The sequence below is a fragment of the Dermochelys coriacea genome, chromosome 11, assembly GCF_009764565.3.
Source record: "Dermochelys coriacea isolate rDerCor1 chromosome 11, rDerCor1.pri.v4, whole genome shotgun sequence".
In the NCBI taxonomy this organism is placed as follows: domain Eukaryota; kingdom Metazoa; phylum Chordata; order Testudines; family Dermochelyidae; genus Dermochelys; species Dermochelys coriacea.
The window spans coordinates 39182726-39205456 of NC_050078.2; the positions used below are offsets into that span (position 1 = coordinate 39182726).

The following is a 22731-nucleotide window of genomic DNA, read 5'->3' on the forward strand; positions in this document are numbered from 1 at the left end:
AACAAAAACAGAGGTCTTCACTGTAGAGTTAACTCAGATTATCTACACTCAAGTTACTTCTTTCGAGTTAACCTGGCTTGAGTGAAAGTACCCACACTGCTAAATAACATTAAAGTTGCTCAGTCCACACTGGCACTGACCTCACTTGTGTGGCAATAAGACTTCTGGGGGCATATCACATGTTTCTTTGCATGTAAGTAAGTTGAGCTGCTCTATGAATTCTTTCCCAATGAACTGTGGGATAGCTTGTCTGTCCTTTCAAGGAGGAAGGTATTGGAGTCAGCCTTAGGTCCATATTTCAGAGTGGTTGTGTTAATTTCTACTTTGAGCTTTAGACTATAACCTCTGATGGGCTAGTCATTTCAAGTTAAAAGCACCAACATGCTCCAAATAAGGATTTTTGTGCATGGACTGGATTCAAGTTAGGAGCAACACTCAAGTTATAATTCAAGTACACTTTACAGTGAAGACAAGCCCTACGTGTTGAGCTAAAAGAAAATTCCTTTAGATGTCTGTAGGCAGGCTTTTATAGTTGCTGGAACTGCCAACAGAACACACGACCACATGCACCAAGACAGTGCATTACATAGGGAGAGCCTATTAGGAGGAGTTGAACAATGACAGAATTTAGTGCTAAGCCATACTCATTGAAAAAGATTTTAAAATGAGAACCAGTAATTAGAGGAATAAGATTTAGAACTCTATTTCAATGGACCCCATTTTCATGGAAATTGACACTAGTCAAAGTCAGGTAAGTGTTTTAAAACTTTCACTTACTCAATATCTGGTGATGCAATGACCATTTCCATGAAACAATGCAGAAACAGAATATTACTGTCCGCAACCAGCAGTTAGAACTCTAACACTTTTTCTCTCAGGGCTGTTCTACAACAGTTTTTGCACCCATTTGGCTTTATCAGCTCAGAAACCAATATAATTAAGTTAATGTGATCACTAGTGTGGATGCAGTTATAATAGACATAGAAGTGTGTATATGGGGGTTGCTTGTTTTGGCATACCAATATTAACACTTTTTTATGAGTATGACTAGGTCTGGGTCCACATTACAAGTCGCACTGACTTAATTATAATGGTTTGGAACCCACTATAGTTACATTGGTTCATACACTGTGTGTGTAGACTAGCACCCAGCCACAAATTTGCACACACACACACACACACAAGTTTGATCTGCAGCCAAAAGTGTCATTTCTCACCCATGTACTTCAAGAACCAATTTTAAGTTTGAAAGGAAAAAGGAGTAAATGTTTTAAATAAAATAAATATTTTGAACGAAATGTTTAAAAACCTGCTTGTGCTCTGAGCCCCTTCTTTTTAGAAGTATTTTCTTCATCCCCCTTCTTTCACTTTAAAATGTCAAACTTTTTAAAAAAATTATAATTCATGAAGTTGATTTTCACTGGATTGCTGTGCTTCTCACATGGTCAGTGATCTGACAGAGGTCTCCTGCCTCACATAAATGTGAAAGATGTGGGTAGTTGGCATAGCATTCCTTGCAGGTGAGTACAACATTACAGAAGAGCTCAGCCTTCTAATGGTTAAAGAGTTCCTGTATCTAACTTGCCTGAGTTGTAGTCTTATAACCTTTGATAAAGTAATGAAAATAAACATATTTAGCCATCCCTCTGAACTGAATACCCAGTCTAATATCCAGTTTAAAAGCATGTTGTTTTTATTTATGTGAAAACTAATTGGGGCCCAGACTAGTGTGACAATATGGTAATCTTTGTCGTCAGGTATGACCAGCTTTGTTATTAACTGGCAGCAGAAATCTTTAGGAATTGCTTTAACCCTGCACTTCCCTTGTGTCTGTAAAACTATTATATAATAGACATATCATATCCTTAAGAAACATTCAGTCACAAATGTAAACAAATGTAAACATCTGGTATACAGACTCTAATCAACAACCTGTCTTGTGAAACGTACCTTGGTAGTTTGGGAAGTGCTGGTAAGAGGGAACCTGTCCGTCTGTAGTTACAGAACCCTCCAACTGCCAATGCTCCAATTATTGTTATTAGAATGACTGTCAGCAACACTGCTACTGCTGTTACCAGAGATAGAAGAGTAAGTAAATATTAAAACAAGCATACCTTAAAAGTTAAAAACCAAGTTTAATATATACTTGAAGCTTACTTGTTCCAGGAGGCACTCCCTTTGACAATCCTATTTCACAATAATTTCCCGTGTAGCCAGAAGAACACCTGTGAATACAAGGGAGATAGTTTGACCGTCTGTCTTTTATTAAGTCTAGCTGGTAAGCTTTATTATTATATTTTGTAATGTTTATAGACAGGCAGTAGAGTTCAACTCACTTCTTAGTAATTACATGTTTCACTGACTGTAAAAATAATATACCTGTTATCTGCTTAGAAATAGACATACAGTAATCCTGAGTCAGAAACTAAAGTAATTAAAGTCGGAGATTTGCTTTCCGTGGAGCACTGGCGGCACCTACTGGCTCAGACCTCTGTGCATTTACAGTTCTTTTCCCCCTTCACCAAATTTGCCTTTATTTTATAGCTTGTACTAGAGAAATCTTTATGGTTTGCTTTTTTTTCCTTTCCAAACCTTTTATTTTCAAACTACTTATTTGCTATTTTATGGTCATGTGCATTTTTCCTACAATTGCTACAAATATGCTATTATCAATGTGTTAAATCTTCTGTTAATGCATCATTGTAACTACATTTTGAAGAATTGAACCCTAGTGTGATGCTAAACCAGCAAACTCTGACCTACGACCACTACAACATTGACTTACTTGCATTTGGGAAGATCATTTTCATCAATATAGCATGTTCCTCCATACATACACCTACATGCTGGTGGCATTGTTGGAGGGGATTCAATGGCTGCAGAAATGGAAAGCCATGCATGTGTTAATAAGCCATACTCAGCAAAGCATATGCTACCATGCAATTTTTTTAAATTTACTTTTAGGGCCAAATTTCAATCAGGCTTGTAATTTTGTGCATGCAATCACCCAAACTGAGTGTGTGCTAACATTTGCAAATTCAAACTCAGATGCAATTTTTTGAAAATACCGCTCTTAATGCCAGGGACATAGGTTACTATATTTACTGTGCTGCCAAAATACCATTTTTAATCCTGATAAAACTTCTGTTCTTGCATAATAAGGGGTTATTCAGTAAAAATGATTCAGCAGCATCAAGAAGTGTGCAGGTTTCAACATTTTTTCTTGCATACACAATGAAGAAATGTAAATGAAAATTGATGGACACTGCAGTGTATGCTTCTGAAAGTGGAAAGTAATTGACACAGCAAAGTCAGGTCAAGCAAATCTCCTGTTCCCTGCCTGCAGGGCTCAAAATTCAGAATGCAACATTATCCTACCTCATCTGTCCCAAACTCCTCTTTAAGCCAGCTGGCAGATTTAGTCCCATAGGGATGGGCATTAAGTGATTTGTCCAGAAATGATGCATTTATTTTTGGAGAGAATGAGGGCAACAGTGAATGGAAACTTGCTTTTAAACAGGAGGAGGGAACCTCAGATGTGCCCCAATTAGGAAAATGACAAAGGGGGAGAAATCCCAAATCCAAGGAGTCTCCATTTATTATCTACATTGTGCTCTGTCAGCACAAAGCAGCTCAAGCTCCACATTATTCAGCACTGGAGCCCATTAAATGTCAGGCTAGTGGTTCAGTCACTCTTCAGGTACCACCTGAGGCTGCAACATTGTCTGACTTGGACCAAGACACATCCATATAATATTGGATTGGTAAGTTTTTTTTAAGAGAAACCCACAGATATTCTTCTGATGTTTTGATATTGAACCTAATGAAGATCTTCAAAAAGAGAGTAAGTTTCTTTAAAGTATAATTTTACTGGCCTTAATTCGAATTTTGGGAAATCTACACACTAAAAAGCATGGTATAAATATTATGGAAAAGGTCTGAATCCTCTATGCTTTTATAGTCTATAAATGAAAGATGCATTTTGGCTCTCTCTTCCTTACACTTACAACCTAGATATACTAGATGGGCTATAAAAGTTTTAACTACTTTTCAGTCAGAAGTAGTCCATTCCTGAAACCTTTACTCAAGCAAAACTCCTATTCGTGTCAATGGGAATTTAGCTTATATAGGGATCCCTGATTTGGGGCTAAGGTCTCTGCTTCCAACTAGAGGCCTTAATTGGGGAAAATGATAAAAAAAAAAAAAAAACAAAACTATATCTGACAGGTATGACAATTAATTGGGTAAGCCCCACTGTGTAGTTAGGTATTACATAAAAGCTTAAAGCAAAGTTCCAAACAGGAACAGAAAATTGAGTCACTGGGCCCAATATGGTAAAATACCTTTTGTTGTACAATTATTTTTTTCCAAAACAAAATCTTCACCTGGTTTCAGAGTAGCAGCCGTGTTAGTCTGTATTCGCAAAAAAGAAAAAGGAGTACTTGTGGCACCTTAGAGACTAACAAATTTATTTGAACATAAGCTTTCGTGAGCTACAGCTCACTTCATTGGATGCATTCAGTGGAAAATACAGTGGGGAGATTTATATACATAGAGAACATGAAACAATAGGTGTTACCATACACACTGTAATGAAAGTGATCACTTAAGGTGAGCTATTACCAGCAAGAGAGCGGGCGGGGGAACCTTTTGTAGTGATAATCCGAGGTTCTTGTCAACTGCTGGAAATGGCCCACCTTGATTATCACTACAAAAGGTCCTCCCTGCCCCCCCCCCCCGCTCCTGCTGGTAATAGCTCACCTTAAGTGATCACTCTCGTTACAGTGTGTATGGTAACACCCATTGTTTCATGTTCTCTATGTATATAAATCTCCCCACTGTATTTTCCACTGAATGCATCCGATGAAGTGAGCTGTAGCTCATGAAAACTTATGCTCAAATAAATGTGTTAGTCTCTATGGTGCCACAAGTACTCCTTTTCTTTTTGAAAATCTTCACCTGTTTTTCTTTGTCTCTGGCCAGATTATTTAAAGCAGTTTAATTAAGGGGAACAAATGCAGGCGCTATGAGCAATAAACAGAAAATCACTGTCATAAAATGTAGATAAAACAATTTGCAAGGTTGTTGCTTCAAAGTTCAAAACAAACTTGTGCTAGATACTAATGAGATGCAGTGGTAAACTGAAACATCTGCTTGGCCTGCCTGGAGATGATCCAATACTTAATGCTTAAATAGTATCTTGTGACAATAATAGGTCAAAGTACCATAAAGTATTGAGTAAATGTAAATCAGAGGTGGCACTATCTTTGTGGAGTAGCTTGTGAAATTGTCTATCGCTGACCTGCAAAAAGACTCATAGCAGACAGATTAACTCTTCTTCTATCTTGCCACTTCCCTATTTGAGGTTGGCAACTTTTGTAGCCTTCTTCCAAAACTCATGACTGTACACCTGGCTATCAGGCAAATTGGTCTCTCTAAGCTCCAGCGACATCCAGTCCATAAACTAGGTCTTTTGCCTCCCCTTTCATCATCTTCTGTCCTCGATTACTGCAAGGGTTTACCCAATGTAACTCTTGGGTCTCTGCTGGGCATGTCCATACCAACATACACTAGCTCCCTCAACTTGTCTTCAATTGGGGCAACTCTCATTGGACCTTCTCAATCTCATTTAGCTGACTATCACAGAGCATCCAGCCATTTGACCATTTTAACATCTTCATTTCCATAGAGCAGAGCATACTGATTTCTTTTCTCATGGCTGGCCAAGTCTCCATTCCATACATTGGGATGGATCAAATTACAATGCACTCTACCTTTTAACCTTATTAGCATCTTTTTTTTCACAGATAACTGGTGCCAGCTTCCACCATTTGCAGGAAGAAGCTTGGGTACAATGCTGGGCATGACTCAGGAGGGTACCATTGCCAGCAATCATTGACCTAGGTATTTAAATTCTTTCACTCTTCTCAGTTCTCTGCCTGTAATATCCTTCATGGTGGGTCCTCCTCCCTCTGCTATCATAGCCTCAGTCTTACCAACATTCATTCTTAATCCTGCAGATGGATTAACTGTAGAGAAGTAGCCTAGATTTAGTTTCACAAGGACCACTTTGTTATAGTTATTGCCCATCAAGGTGGAAATAAGATTAGGATATGTTTGGCTCATCTTTTGTACTTTTTGTTGTGATGAGGTGCTATCAACCAAACTAAGACAGAACCCAGACTCCCTGGGTGCACAAAGAAGAAAACACCTGGAACCTCAGTTAACAGCTAAGTAAAATGGCAGCCCTCACACTCACAAAGTGCAAGGCCTTTTCTTGGGTATTGCCCCCATCTTATCTATTGAGGATGGAGAGAGGTGAGAGCTTGCTCATGGGCCCCATACCTCTCACTACCGCTTTGGGTGGGTGCTCAAGGAAGGCACAGCAACTATGCTTCCCAGGTGCTCCTGATAGCAGTGTGGTCTGGTGCAATTCTACCATTTAGCACCGAATGCTTATATTTAACAGGTTTGAATGATAAGCCAATTACTTGTAAATGATCTCTGGATGTATTTTGAGCATTGTGGCTTCTCTCATCTGTACTGTACAAAAATGTTTACTGATCACACAAAAGAAAAACGTACAGAACTGTAAATATAATTTGCATTTTGTCAAACACATTCATTTTCCTAAGTTTCTAAGATTCTAAGTTTCCATTTATACCAATGTATATGCACTAATGTATACACACAAATGGTTTATAACAGAATAAAAGAATCTGGTTGCCCATGGCTTAAACTTGTAGCGTAGCTGATGCCAATCATATCCATTAGCCAGGCCAAAATCCTGGATTGACCAAGGATTTTAGCTCAATTATGGAGTGTTTTTTAGAGCTGGGTGGGAACTGGATTTTCTGTTTCATGCAAAATTCCATGATTTCAAATTTGTTCCATTCCAAAATGGAATGAAACAAAAAATTCAGTTACCCACAGAATGAAATTTTTTAAAAAAAGATTTTTTGGGGTTGATCTAAATGTTTTGATAAAATTGATATGTTTTATTCCCATTTTGATGTTTAAAAAGATTATATAATATTATATCATATTTTTTTAAATTGAAACAAATAGCAATTTTGAAACAGAAAATCAAAATGTTCTATTCTGAAAAGGCCAAAAGACTTTTCGTGAAACATTTTGCTTTCAACAAATTAGCATTTTCCTACGAAGAATGTTCCACTGGAAAATTTTCTCCCAGCTCTAGGGGGTTAGGTTACACTCCATCTGTATCCATGTTGTAGCTTGGTCCCCTGGCTATCGCTGTAATGTACACAGGACCTAACCTAGGCTACAAAATTTGAATCCACATTTGGAACCTAACTTCCCCTAAGTTCAAGGGTGTATGGGTCTTCAGTTCTGGTTCAACTCACTAAAAACAAAATTGCCAGGGGTCTCTGGAGACAGCTGTACGCTTAGTGAACGGTTTTTAGAATCAGTGCCTATTTCACAGCTGGACCTGAAACCTGGAAAATTTTATAGAGTTGATGTTATTATATCCATTTCACAAATGAAGAAACTGAGGTACAAAGAAGTTAAGGTAACAGCTGTCCAAGGTACCTGTCCAAGGTAACAGCAAGTCAGTGGTATACTTGGCTAGATAATTCACATGTCCTGGCTTCAGGGCTCCTGCTTTAACCACTGAAGCACCCTCCTCCCAGTTTGTATTTCTAATTCAAGAATGCTTTATCAGTCATGGAAAAGCTATATACATTCCCCCTCCAAATCAGAATGACATATTAAAGGAAAATATGACTGAGTCAGTGGTTCCATTTGCAGTTGGACTATTCACTCTACCTGCATCACACTCTGTGGTGCTGCCTTCTATAAAACGAGCCCCTTGTGGACAAGAGCAAGTGTATCCTCCTGGTCTCAGCAAGCAGAGATGGCTGCAGACATCTTTACAAGGATTAGGCACTGAAATGCAGATAACACAGAGGTTAACTGGAGAAGCATTCTAGCAGCATTTCTGAGACATAAGCAGGGGGGTTTCTACCTGTCAGCAAAGTAGCTCATGATTGTTACAGCAATAAATTCTAAACCGAGTGCTTTTTCTATATGTAAAACAACCAAGATGGCTTATAAATATTGTATTTTATATTAAAGTCTTCTGTCTTCTTTTACATTCATTATAAGGGCTAAATTACAGCTTTCGAGCCAAGTGCACAAAGAGGTGAAGGAACAGAACATCTCCATTGTCTGAGCACCACGAAGCATGCCTACTAAAGGTACATCTACACTGCCTGCTTCTTTCCACCAGCTCCCTGCTGCTGGAGCCCTTTCCGGCTGCAGTGAAAGACTCCAGCAGCAGGGAAAGGCTCTGGCACAGGAGAGGCAGTGGAAAAACACTCGGCCAGCTCCCCATTGCTGGAGCCTTTCCCTGCTGCCTCCCCCTTCCCAGAGTCTTTCCTTGCCACTCTCTGCTGCTGGAGTCTTTCACATGAAGCTACACATCGTAATGTGGATGTACCTTGCTTTTCACTGTGGCATGTAGCTACATGTACACTACACACCACCATAGTGCAAACAAAGCCTTCTAGGAAGAGCATGCTAGAGTAGTATGAACTGCTCCTGGGCAGCCCTGCCATTACAGGAGAGTTAAGACAAAGGTGGTCTATATCGGAGGCAGTAACAAGTTGCCTGCATTTTGTGCTTTTGGAGTACAAATATAAATTATTGTTGCCTCCTGTGTAGAAGCTGTAGGAGAGGGAAAATGGATTCAGCCATAATTTTGTGCTAAATGATTGCAAAAGAGAAATGTACCGTTCGTCTGTATTTAAACCCTGCTTTATTTTATATGTTCCCCTCTCTCTATATACACTTGTCAATCCCAGTTCCATCCTTATGCTTTCAGAAATACGTATTTTTCAATGTGCTTAGAGATCTGCCTATTCTCAGGCTAATACTAAGCTTTCTGAAGGCATTGTTATGGATTTGGGATAGTAGTTTCCAGATAACAGGGAACAGAACATCCAAGACTGGTGATTACCTGACTGATTGTATCTATGCTGATGATAGATGCGCACTTGAGTAAGCCAAGGGTTTACAGTCAGCACTTTCACCTTTTCTCCATTTCCAAATTTATCTTCCTTCCAGACTTCACCTCTTTCCTTACAAATCCAATATAAATGGCCTTCAAAGACATCAAGGCTGTACGGATTGCTGACTTCTCAAAGGAACAAAATTATCATCAGTTAGCAAAGAATCCCTAGCAGTATTGATGAGCCAACTATTCTTCTTCTTGAATCAAGTATTTTATTCATTAACCATTTGCATTTGTATTGATGAAAATGCGTGACTGAAAAGAGCAGGCCACTGTTCCTGCAAATTGATGATAACACACGTAAAACAACAATTATCCATCTAGTTTGTGCCATATTCTGTCTGTTTTGCTCATGCACGTTAATCGCAGTGGACCTAATTCTCAACCACCTTGCACAGTCATTTACATGCATGCAAAGTGAATGGAAAACACTACCAAGTTTGCTTCTTAATACGGTGCCTAATTGGGAGCTGAGCGTTTTTGAAAATCTGGCCCAAGTTGTGAGATCTGAGTACTTGAAAATCTGGCCCTAAGTTCACATAAATTTTTTAGACCAGAAATATATACAACATTCATGTTAATTTCCTACCTCCATGTAATACAGTGGTTCTGTCTGTTCCATCAGGTCTCATGGATTCAATAATATTTTCTTTAGAATCACTCCAGTACAGTCTGTCATTGTTGAGATAATCAATAGAAAGGCCTGTGGGCCAGCCAAGGTCTTCAGAAACCAGCATTTGCCTTTGCTGTCCATCCATCCAGGCACATTCAATCTTTGGCTGCCTCCCCCAGTCAGTCCAGTACATAAGCCTACAAGAGTATAACTAGAATTTAAAATGACTTAGAATTCGGTGGTTGGGATTGTTTTCTTTGGCATCACCCAATAACTAAGCCGTAGGACTCATCAAAGAGGCTATTGTGTAACTCCTGATCTGCAGACTGCGATCAGGAAAAACACACACAGAGCTCAACAGATTAGCAAATTTTTATAAAAGAATAAAATGGAAAATAAACATCAAAGGAGAGTTTCTGCATCTTGGCACTCAGGTGAGAGGGGACAGTTGCAGAGGCAATTCTAACAGGGTCATTCAGGAAAAAGAGTTATCAGCAGCTTCCTTTGGGTGCTATCCTCAGCTCATGTAACTCAATACAGCTCCTTTGGCTTCAATGGACCTACCCTAATTTTCTCCAGCTGAGTGTTTGACCTGTCATACCCATTACCCACAGATGTTAAATATGCCAATATATTTATACTGTTTCCTATTTAATACATAGTGAAAATTGCAGCAAAGGAAAACAGTGCAGAGTGTCAAGCAAGCATGCTGCAGTTCTTACTCAAACATTGACTTTAAGGGTACCACGTATGGGCTAGACATAACTTTGCCCTAGTGCAGCTGAACAGGGGCTAATGACTCCCCCTGATTCTGTGCATCCATGTTAGGGTTGCCCAGATTACAGCTCTGGGCACAGATGGGGCTGAGGGCCTGGTGCTATCCCCTGTGAGCAAGGGGTTACTGAGGGAATGGGAAGGAATGAGGAGTGGATGGAGATAGGGCTCCACCATCCAGCCCAGTATCAGCGCTGGTCAAGCACAAAAGAGGTAAGCTGCATCCAAAAAGGGGAGAAGTAACTCGAAAAGAAGAGCTGGGGAGGAATTGTGCATTGCTGGATCGGCCATAGGATGCGTCTTTCTGTGATGCTGAATACAAAATGGGGACTGGTTAGGCCAAAACAAATAATTAAAAAAGGAAAATGATGATGTTTCTTTAGTTCTTGTAGCCTGAATAAATGGAAAGATATCCCCACAGCTTTCTCTGTCTCTTGAGTAATGATAATATGATAGGCAGGAGGAGTTGTAGGAAAGACATCTTTAATAGGTATGTTAAGGAGCCAGCGTCTACAGTTTGAAACACAACAGTTTGAACCCTGAGCCCCTGTTGTAACACCAAACCAGACCCTTTCTGAAATCTGGCCCTGAAATACATTCCCTTATTTAAAAATCCCCTGCAGTCAGTATATGGACAGAAATTTGTATGGACATCAACAGCAACTCATAGCCTTAGTCTTTTCAGCTATTGAGGTAAAAGCTCTCCTATAGCTTATTGTTGTGTTCTGTCTTGCTTGCTGCGTGCTATTTCACAGAACTTCTTCAGGTCCTGAAATGCTTACCCAAGCTTGGGATTCACAACAATAGCTGCTGGTTGATCCAGTAGAGAGGAAATAAGCCACTTCCTGTACCGTCCATCTAGCTTTGCTACTTCTATTCGATTTGTCCCAGCATCAGTCCAGTAAAGATGCCTGAATTATATTAAACACAATTAAAATGCTGTAAAAGGTTAAGATGTTATAACTGGGGATAGGGCTGAGAAAATCTGCTTATCTTTTAATAAGCTTCTTGTTGTTTTTCTTGTAGCACTCAGTATTCAAATGAAAAACAAAACCTGGCATATTAAAAAACATTGGGACCCTGTAAAATCACATTAATTTAATACCTATATGACTAATATAGGAATACTGCACTGATTGCATTGTAGAACTGCTAGGATGCCTCACCACAGAAACCTCACTGTTGAATTTAGGTGCAGCTTGTTGCAGAATTCAGCAGACCTTACCTATAGGTTAACTAGGTTTCTCTTTGCGCAGAAGTTTCTGCAGCTGGCCTCGTTTCCTGTCAAATAACCTTGATAAAAGTCCTACTGTGAGGTTTTATTATTACTTTTAGGCACTGCAGGTATCACAGATGCCATAGTCTTCTGGGAACAGAAAGCTGATTCATTAAAACTGAAAATTAATTTACATTTGAATTAATCTGGTAACTCTTGTGAGTGCATCTGTTTGGATTGCTGGGGCCACAGCTCCATTCTGTATTTTTATCTTTTACCAAAAAACATTTTCAGAAACAAGGTTGTTATAAATTTTTAAGTATCATACCTGATGTAAAAGTTTTCTGATCCTATGTGCAGAGCACTGTTTGCTCTTCCTTGGATTTAGCTAATCTTTATTATAATACCTTTGTTAATCTTCTTAGCTGTCTCAAAGAAGATCATATATTAAACAAAATAATATTGAGCACTTGTACCATGCCTCTTCTCTGAATCAATGTAGCCTCATCACCACCTTGTGAGCATAAGGAAGTATTGTTTTTCCTTAGGGCTTTCAATTAATCACAGTTAACTCACGCATTTAACTCAAAAAAACTAATCATGATTAAAAAAATTAATCGTGATTAATCGCACTTTTAATTGCATTGTTAAACAATAGATTACCAATTAAAATATATTAAATATTTTGGATGTTTTTCTACATTTTCAAATATATTGATTTCAATTAAAACACAGAATACAAAATGTACAGTGTACACTTTTTGCACTGTAAAAATGATGGAACAAAATAAATAGTATCTTTCAATTCACTTCATATAAGTACTGTAGTGAAATCTTTTTATTGTGAAAGTGCAACTTACAAATATAGATTTTTTTGTTACATAATTGCACTCAAAAAAACAAAACAATGTAAAACTGTAGAGCCTATAAGTCCATTCAGTCCTACTTCTTGTTCAGCTAATTGCTAAGACAAACAAGTTTGTTTACATTTACACTTCTTATTTACAATGTCACCTGAATATAAGAACAGGTGTTTGCAATGGCACTTTTGTAGTTGGCACTGCAAGGTATTTACGTGCCAGATATGTTAAACATTCATATGCCCCTTCCTGCTTCAGCCATCATTCCAGAGGACATGCTTCCATGCTGATGGCACTCGTTAAAAGAATAATGCGTTAATTAAATTTGTGATTGAACTCCTTGGGGGAGAATTATGTCTCCTGCTGTGTTTTACCCGTATTCTGCCATATATTTCATGTTATTGCAATATCAGCTGATAACCCAACACATGTTGTTCGTTTTAAGAACACTTTCATTGCAGATTTGACAAAACACAAAGAAGGTATCAACGTGAGATTTCTAAAGATAGCAACAGCACTCGACCCAAGGTTTAAGAATCTGAAGTGCCTTCCAAAATCTGAGAGGGATGAGGTGTGGAGCATGCTTTCAGAAGCCTTAAAAGAGCAACACTGATGCGAAAACTACAGAACCAAACCACCGAAAAAGAAAATCAACCTTCTAATGGTGGCATCTGACTCAGGTGATGAAAATGAACATGCGCCGGTCTGCACTGGTTTGGATCGTTATCAAGCAGAACCCGCCATCAGCATGGACGTATGTCCTCTGGAATGGTGCTTGAAGCATAAAGGGACATATGAATCTTTAGTGCATCTGGCATGTAAATATCTTGCAACACCGGCTATAACAGTGCCATGCAAACACCTGTTGTCACTTTCAGATGACATTGTAAACAAGAAGGAGGCAGCATTATCTCCAGCAAATGTAAACAAACTTGTTCGTCTGAGCGACTGGCTGAACAAGAAGTAGGACTGAGTGGACTTGTAGGCTCTAAAGTTTTACATTGTTTTATTTTTGAGTGCAGTTTTTTTAACATAATTCTAATTTGTAAGTTCAACTTTCATGATAAAGAGATTGCACTACATTATTTGTACGAGGTGAATTGAAAAATATTTCTTTTGTTTTTTACAGAGCAACTATTTGTAATAAAAATAATAATATAAAAGTGAGCACTGTACACTTTGTATTCTATGTGGTAATTGAAATCAATATATCTGAAAATGTAGAAAACATCCAAAAATATTTAAATAAACTGTATTCTATTCTTTAACAGTGCAATTAATCACGTGATTAATCACGATTAATTTTTTTAATCACTTTATATCCCTGTTATTCCTATTTCACAGATGGGGAAACAGAGGCACAAAGACGTGACCCCTGTCACTGTATAGATCCTGTGGTAGGTCTGCAGTGCAGTCTGAGGTGTGAGTACAGCTCAGGTAGGCACCCTCACACAAGCTTTAATTTAGCTAGAGCAGCTAAAAACAGCAGTGAAGAATGTGACGGCACACACTGCAGCACTGGCTAGCAAGGAAAGTACTTATCCAGGGTTCCAGGCGGATTTGTGCAGCCCACACCACATCTTCAATGCTATTTTTAGCCAGGCTAGCAAGATCAAAGCTAGCATAGGTATACATGCCTAAACTGCAATCACACCTCCAGTTGCATGTAGAAATACCCTAAGTATACACTGAGCGTTTTTTTATTTAAATCTCTCACCATTGCTCTAGTACTAATACAAATCCATTGCCAGTAATAGCAGAAGTACCAGGATAGACAGGCTGCTGGTGTGTTTACCACTATGTTGCCTGTACCTGCTGACAACTGTGGAGATATTGACACATAAATGCAGGTAGCCCCTACTGCCCTCAGAGATAGCCTTGGTTTTTGGGTTGATCTGCCATGGGTAACGTAGACAGTCAGAGAACATGAAGGCCGACAGTGTAAATCTAAGGCTTTCAACACAGAGGTTTTCTCCAATGTTAACACACAGCCATGGTGGAAGAAAAGAGATAATTTTTCCCCTCAGCCATTGAGTCAAAACCAGCAGAATTTTTCAGGGTAGTAAATCATGTCATCCCACCAAATTGTCTTCCACCTGCCCTGGTAATCAGCACAACATACAATGAAGAGCTGCCAACCTATTTCACAGAGCATATTACCCAATCCAGGAGGCAGAGCAACAGGAACTAGCCATTAAGCCCACAACTGGAAACATCTGTCTCCTTTCCCCAGTCATTCACACAAGAGGCTCTGAAGAACTACAGGAAGTCTGACTAAACACTGATAACTCAGACCCAACAAGCTAAAAAGGGCTGTCTCCAACTATGCTCATCCTCTACCAATATCCAGGTCTCCTTCCAGTCAGGTTTCAGGCTAGCACATGCAAATAGAAACAACATTAGTCATGCTGAGGGATGACCTTCCACCACCTATAATGGGAAAGCAGTGAGATGGCCAAGTTCCTTCCTCTCAGGCCATGAACTCAGAGCTATAATAAGCAATTCTTTCTCACTTTACCAGACTGCTCACTATGTTGTGCTTCTATCACCACATCTTGACTGAACCACAAGGAAAAACTATGAAACTTAACAGTCTTAAATGTCCACACTACTCAGATGAATAACTCAGCACAATAATTTCATTCACTTCCAAGACTGACACTCAACTATCTCAGCGCCTTGGTGAGATCAGCCAATAGATGAAAGGCAGCTGACTGATGCTAAAACTAAGCAAGGCGGCAGTGATGCCAGAGGGTAGAGGGAAACATTTTACAGAGATAATCACTGCCATGCTATCTCCCACCATTAAGGGAGTCTGTCTTCAGTCAAGCTGTTTCATTGGCTGGGAGTTGCTTTCAGACTCCTCACTGTTTCTGCATGCTGAAATAGCTACTGCTGCCAAAAATGCTTTATTTCCATTGTAGATAGCAAGAGGCTGTGTCCCCTACTGACCTGGTCACTGTGACTTCTGTCACTCCCAGATTGGAGAATGGCAACTCCCTGTATTTGGAATGATTGCACCATCCTTAAAACACTTCAGCTGGTCCAATATGCAACGGCCCATCTCAAAAATGAATCTTGCTACTGAGAACACATTGTGCCCCACTCATGATATTGGCTCTCCACAGAACACTGGGTACATTTTAAGATTTCTGCATACACCCATAAGGCACTCCATGGCGTTAGATCAAGCTATCTAAAACACCTCCTATTCAGGGACCACAGCCTCCTTCAATTGTTCCATCCCACAGGAACAACAAAAGGGTCAGAGATCATAATCTCATAACAGCGGAGGGGCCAAGCTTCCTCCACAACTGGCGCAAGGCCAAGGAATTCTCTTCTGGAGCAACAATGACCACCGACCACCTCACCTTCAGGGTTAAGTGAAAAACTAAATTCTCTAACCCAATAACTGAAGGAAGAAAAGGAAACGCTTTCACACACACTTAACATTCTAGTATCCTCAAATAATTCTAGTCTATGTTCAACTCTTGCTTTTGTTCTGTTCTGTGTGGCACTCAGACACTCTGGTGATAGGAACCAGGTAAGAACCTAGACAGATAGAAGATAGACAGACAGAAAGGGGGTTGGGAGCCTTGTGAAAGTTTTTTCACAAGTTCTTAATTTCATGCTAGGGAGAATGTTCAGCAAACATACTGGCCTGTGCACCGTAATCCAAAAGAGGGCATGACTGATCTGCCAGTTGGGGAGTATGTGCAGTGCCCAGGCAGCTAGCTAGAACATATGACACAATCAGCAACAGGTGTTAGATTGAGGCACATGTTGCTTCTGATGAAAGAAGCAAAGTGCAAAGAAAAGTGCATTCGTCTGGGCCACCTTGAGACCTCCCATCTCCAGCTTGAGAACAGTTTGTCCAGGATGCAAGACTAGCACCATATTTCTCATGTCTCCTGCATGCCTGTTTAAGATAAAGGACTGAATTTCACATGTCTAACCGGTGATCAATATCTCAGACACTCTCCATATTCACATGTGTACAATTCCTAACTTTTCTGTTTACTCACCTCCCAACCCAGTCCACAGCTAGACCATCAGGATTAACTACGTATCTCAGATTCAAGTCAACTTCCTTCACAGGATTGTTTCCACTGCCATCAAATGTGGGGAGATAAGCACGTTTGATGGATCCAAACTCAGAGCCGTGTCCCAAAATGCTGTAGTATACAATACCTACAAAAAATTCAAAGATCATGTTCATTGTGAAGTCATTTGAAATGTTTACTCATTTTTGGAAGATCCTACCCCTATTGAGATAACTATGGTATATGAGATACCAATTTAACATATTTCTATTTGTGTGAGAATCTCATGTTAGCCCTCAATGAAAATGAAAAATATAGGAAAATTTGCACAAATTCTAAAATCATCAGTCTAAAATACACACTTTGGATAAGACATGTAGCTGAAGTCATTAAAGAGCCCATGCCACATTTTGCAAGAGTCAGTGCCTTACCTCTCATGTCTATTTCATTGTACAGGACAGGCAGGATCTTGGGAGCCCATACAGGGGCTACACATGGCAGAGGATGAGTTCATTGGTAGGGTGACATATGACAGAACATAAGGATCCACCAGCCTTTTCCCCTTTAGGGTTGAGTGGTGGAGGAGAGACACATGACTGCAAACTACTGCAGTCCTGAAGCCCTGTTGAGGTTAGAAGAGTGCAGGAACTAGGTGTGGCCAGCCCTGAAGTTGGGGGTGCCAGGGTGAGGGGCTTCTTGCACCCTCCGCTTGCACACATAGTAAGGGCCAGCCACAACCTTGTCATAAAAGTCACAATGTCCTTGAGTAAGAAATGAAAGGGAAAGAAAGACTACAGAACAAAACAAAACTCACTGACTAGATGTAGTAAAAGAACTGACAGGATGTGAGAGGATAGGTATGAGGGAGGCATATAGCTGAAGGACACATCCACTCCACCAGGACTGCTAACTAATCTGTTTGACTGTAAATTAAAAAGGAAAATTAACCTCCAAAACTAACACTAGTTTTGAAACAAATAATGCATTGTTAAGTATGAAAGCTTCAAATATACTCACTCAGGCCTATTCCCTCAGGATTCCAGTCATAGTCTATAGCTTGGATGTGCTCCTGGTTATCAATGTAATCAGAGTACTGCTGTGATGAGATATTGTATCTCCGAATTCGCACATTGTCTGGCAGGAGTAACAATGGGGGGTTACCTAGAAAGCAACAATAGATTTTACTTCTCTGAATTCAACAGTACTCTCACAAGAGAAGCAGGTGAAAATTACCGATGGTCAAACCTAAATTAAAGTTTTAGAGGTTACATTTGGATAAGAACCTGATAGAAAAAATACTTACTTGGACAATCATCTGAACTACTCAGCCCTTTTGGGTCTGCAAAACTACTGTCAGATCCTACAGTTGCTTACTACTAAGCTTGGTGTTAACTACCATCACTAGTCCTGTTGACGTCAATGCACTCACTCACCATAATAAGCACTAAACCTAGTAGTAAGTGTTTGTAGGTCCAGGCCTTTGGACTGGAAACCATGAAAACTGTTTTTTTAATAAGTTTTCTTACACACCTTGGGCTTTTCAGCTTTTAAAAATTCTTACTGCAAACAGGCCGGGTGCCTTGCTTCCTCTTTGTAAGGGTATGTTATTTAACACAATACACCACAACTTTGTCATTTATCACTTATCCTTTAAAAGCTCGAAGTATCTTTTTATATACAGCATAACCCTGCTTCAATCACCATATATTATTACTGTTCCATTGTCAGCCCTCTTTTCTGTTTTCTCCAGCTCTTTGTTTTTCATTTTCTGAACCAAATTAGAATCTACCTACTCAATGACTGTCACACACTACGGCCACTGACATTAACCTAAGAGACAGAACTAATGATTGGAGTTAAAAATGAGCTGTTATAAATCCTCTTGTTTGTATTCATCAGTCCATGAACAATAAATGGTGATCTGTCAGCAAACTGTCTTTGATTTGCACCACTTCAATACAACTGTCTTCTTCTGATACATTACTTAGGGGGTGGGAGCTAACGGGCAGCTGCCTTTTGCTGATAACCCACAGCACAGACAGTCTTTTGTTTTCAGGAAATCTGGATGAAGGGGAGAGGAGGGCAGGCACCCAACATATTTTAGAGTATTTATCACATCAGATACCTGCAAGAAGTGGGTATTATTTTAATTCTTTCAAATGGAAGCAGAGAGGGAGTATTTACATTCCTGCACAAAGATGTACAAGGTTACAAGGATGTATGTAAACCAGACAGAATTTAATGCTGCACAAAAAAAATTTATAATGGAGAAGCCTACATGCATTAAAATTATTACAGTTAGCTTGCTTTTCACAGGTGGCAATCAGTCAGGTTGTCAGTTAAACATACCATTGGCAGCACACTGTTTTCCCTGTTGATCACCCACGGACCTAAAGCCATCAGCACAGAAACATTCATAACTTCCTTTGGAATTTTTACAGTCCTGGGGGCAGGTTCCAAAGATCTCACACTCATTGATATCTAAACACAAATGGAGAGAGAAAATATCTCAGGTTTAATTGTTTCCTTAGCTGAACTAGTCACATTTATAAATTTTGACATTCTGATTTCAGGCAACTAGTGGGGAGGAACACAAAGAAGGCACCAGCCAAAGGGGGGCAATGGTTTCACCATGTGACACCCCCACGATTCCTCCCTGCCTCATCCCCAGCCTGGGGCCTCCACGCTCTCCCTATCCTGTCCCTTCCCCATCCCACGTTACTTGGTGGAGGGGGGTTCTGTCCCACTGCGCTGCACCACGTCGGCAGCATCCCCTCCCAGGCAGCGTGGCCAGAGGCTGTCTGGGACTTGGGAGAGTGCTGCCAACCCATCCCAGCACATGACCTGGTAGGGGCGGGGGGCTCTGTCCCGCTGCGCTGAGCTGCTGCACCGCGCCAGGCAGCATTCCCTGCCTACAGCATGGCCGGAAGAGTGTGAACAACCAGGACTCACTGCCAACACCAACCCAAAAGAGGAAGCTGCGTGTGGCAGGTAGAAAAGTGTGGAGTGGCCCCAGCCCACCCACTCAAACAGATACACCCAAATCCTGGCATAAATACTGGGGGATATCTGCTGCTCCTGAGGGGGAGGGCCTTTGCTGCTGCTCTGGTGGGTGGAGAGAAAAGGGCCCCATGCCTCTATCTCTGCCTCTGTGGGAAACGACACCACCATTCCCACTCCAAGGGGTGGGAAGGCTTCAGAGCAGGGGCAAGGCCATATGGAGATGAAGCCATGGGGTCCTCATGTCAGGGTGTGCCTAGGGCCTTAGATTGCTCTAATCTGGCCTTGCACATGCCAAGATACCCAGGATGTGAAATGTTCTGCTCTGTAAAGGGATTCTAAACATGACATCACAGGCTCCCATGTTTATTTTGTCTCAATCATTTCCAGATCCAGTGTGCTTGCTTTACTAACGTTTGTACTAACTGTCAGTCTGGGATCCGAGAGTCCAGCTAGGTTCTTTCCATAGAGCACATCGTCACCAGCATTAAAGGTTCTGTGGGTCATATGCTGCCCCCAGCAGTACTATAGTGTACATCTGTGCAAACCCCACTTCTTAGAATTCAGTAAACAATTCTCTAGACTGAGAGCTGACAGATTAGAATCCACTCACTCTCTCTTAGATGTGCCTGGTTCTATGGCCCTAGCTCAAGTAAGAAGCAATACAAATGTATTTTCATCTTTAAAACGAGCATATATTATATTAGCTGCACAGGAAACAGAGCTGTTGAGCAACAGTGTAGAACTGCACTGTAAGCAAGTCAGTGAATTTCTCAGAGCAGAAACTTTGATTCTAATCTAAATACAGACAGTGGTAACTCAGATACGATCTAGCCTTAAGTCAGTGGAAAGGCTCCCCTTTATTTCAGTGCAGCTGGATCAAGCCATAAAACTCTAATTCAGCAAATAAGAATGTGCTACCTTTAAACATCTGAGTACTCCCTTTAAAGTAAAGGGAACTACTCACATGCTTAAAATTAAACATAGGTTAAAGTTCTTTGCTGAACTGGGGCCTAAATTCTGGGAGAGAAAATATATTTCAGCAGCCAAATCTGTGTCATAGAAGGTCCAGTGAAGTGCAAAAATCTTCTTTACATGCAATAATGAATAGTTACATTTAAATTATTGTAACAAAACCAAACTGAACATCTTTCATGGAGAAGATTAATAGAATATTGAAAATACCATCGCAGGAGTTTCGGTTCAGCTCACTGGCATTGTACCCTGGCCTACAGGAACAGATAAAGCCTCCTTCACTTAAGTTGGTACAGTTATGTTCACAGATATTTTCAGCACAAGTTCGTCCTGTTCCTGAGTCTGAAAAGAATGTAAATCATTATAATTGGAAAAGCATAAACCATACTGAGAGCTACAATTTCTATTATTTTCTCTTATTTGCAAACAATTTTCAAATATTAAGTTGGCCTTCTCCTTCTTTCCTCCTTTGAAAAAACTTTCAGCAGACATGAAGGGCTTTCAGGGATTTCCCTGGCCATGGTACTACCTACTAATTACAGGGAGGTCAGGAAACTCTCAGGCAGGATCATTTCTTTGGCTATGAATCCATGACATTGCCATATTGAATGACCGCATTACCCACCCAGCCTCACCCAGCACTAAGGGGAATGACATAAAATATTGGATGCCAGTTCAAAGCAGCTGCAACTATTCCAGGGATTTGGATAGGTTGACAGCCCCACTACAACCATCACCTCCCTTCCATCTCTTAAGGCGCTTAAGGAAATTGAGGCTCAGGTGATCTTTAGTGGGATCCTTCCTGTTCCTAGAGAAGGGCAACAAAGGTGTGACAAGATTATGACTGTCAACAGATGGCTTAGGCAGTGGTGCTATAAGGAGGGCTTTGGGATGTATGGCCACTGGAAGGCATTCACAGACAGAGGACAGTTCTCTCCGGATGGACTTCATCTGAGTAGGGAAGGAAATAGACTTCTAGGATCAAGGCTGGCACAACTGATAAAGAGAGCTTTAAACTAGGAATTAGGGGGAGATGGTTGGGACATGTCCAGGTAATCTCCACGCCAGATTTTAGCATTGAGAGGGAAGAAGACGAAGTAAGAAAGGATACAGCCGTGGGTAGGAGAATGTATATAAGGAGCGAGGGCGGTGTGGATACTAGTCTAATAGGTTATACTGGCTGTAGAATGACTGTGCCTAATAGGGTACAAAATGTGAGCGAGGCCAAACAGCAAAAATTAAGATGTTTATATACCAATGCGAGGAGCCTAGGTAACAAAATGGAGGAACTAGAGCTCCTGGTGCAGGAAGTGAAACCAGATATTATAGGGATAACAGAAACATGGTGGAATAGTAGTCATGACTGGACTACAGGTATTGAAGGGTATGTGCTGTTTAGGAAAGACAGAAACAAAAGGTAAAGGTGGAGGAGTAGCATTGTATATCAATGATGAGGTAGAATGTAAAGAAATAAGAAGTGATGCAATGGATAAGACAGAGTCCGTCTGGGCAAAAATTACATTGGGGAAGATAACTAGTAAAGCCTCTCCTACGATAGTGCTTGGGGTGTGCTATAGACCTCCGGGATCTAATTTGGATATGGACAGAGCCCTTTTTAATGTCTTTAATAAAGTAAATACTAATGGAAACTGCGTGATCATGGGAGACTTTAACTTCCCAGATATAGACTGGAGGACAGTGCTAGTAATAATAATAGGGCTCAGATTTTCCTAGATGCGATAGCTGATGGATTCCTTCATCAAGTAGTTGCTGAACCGACTAGAGGAGATGCCATTTTAGATTTAATTTTGGTGAGTAGCGAGGACCTCATAGAAGAAATGGTTGTAGGAGACAATCTTGGCTCAAGTGATCATGAGCTAATTCAGTTCAAACTAAATGGAAGGATTAACAAAAATAAATCTGCAACTAGAGTTTTTGATTTCAAAAAGGGCTGACTTTCAAAAATTAAGGAAATTAGTTAGGGAAGTGGATTGGACTAAAGAACTTATGGATCTAAAGGTAGAGGAGGCCTGGGATTACTTTAAATCAAAGCTGCAGAAGCTATCGGAAGCCTGTATCCTGAGAAAGGGGAAAAAATTCATGGGAAGGAGTTGTAGACCAAGCTGGATGAGCAAGCATCTTAGAGAGGTGATTAAGAAGAAGCAGAAAGCATACAGGGAGTGGAAGATGGGAGGGATCAGCAAGGAAAGCTA

General features: G+C 40.3%; 1 protein-coding gene across 1 annotated transcript in view; it reads right to left on the reverse strand.

The window, feature by feature from the left end:
* The window catches only part of LRP2 (LDL receptor related protein 2), a 185660-nt gene that overhangs the window by 10201 nt on the left and 152728 nt on the right, over nt 1-22731 (reverse strand). The window contains 11 exon segments of the mRNA XM_043505242.1: nt 1951-2068; nt 2158-2225; nt 2786-2876; nt 7792-7911; nt 8984-9160; nt 9627-9847; nt 11207-11335; nt 16526-16691; nt 17561-17704; nt 18893-19024; nt 20729-20860. Coding sequence (XP_043361177.1) covers nt 1951-2068; nt 2158-2225; nt 2786-2876; nt 7792-7911; nt 8984-9160; nt 9627-9847; nt 11207-11335; nt 16526-16691; nt 17561-17704; nt 18893-19024; nt 20729-20860 — 1498 coding nt within the window.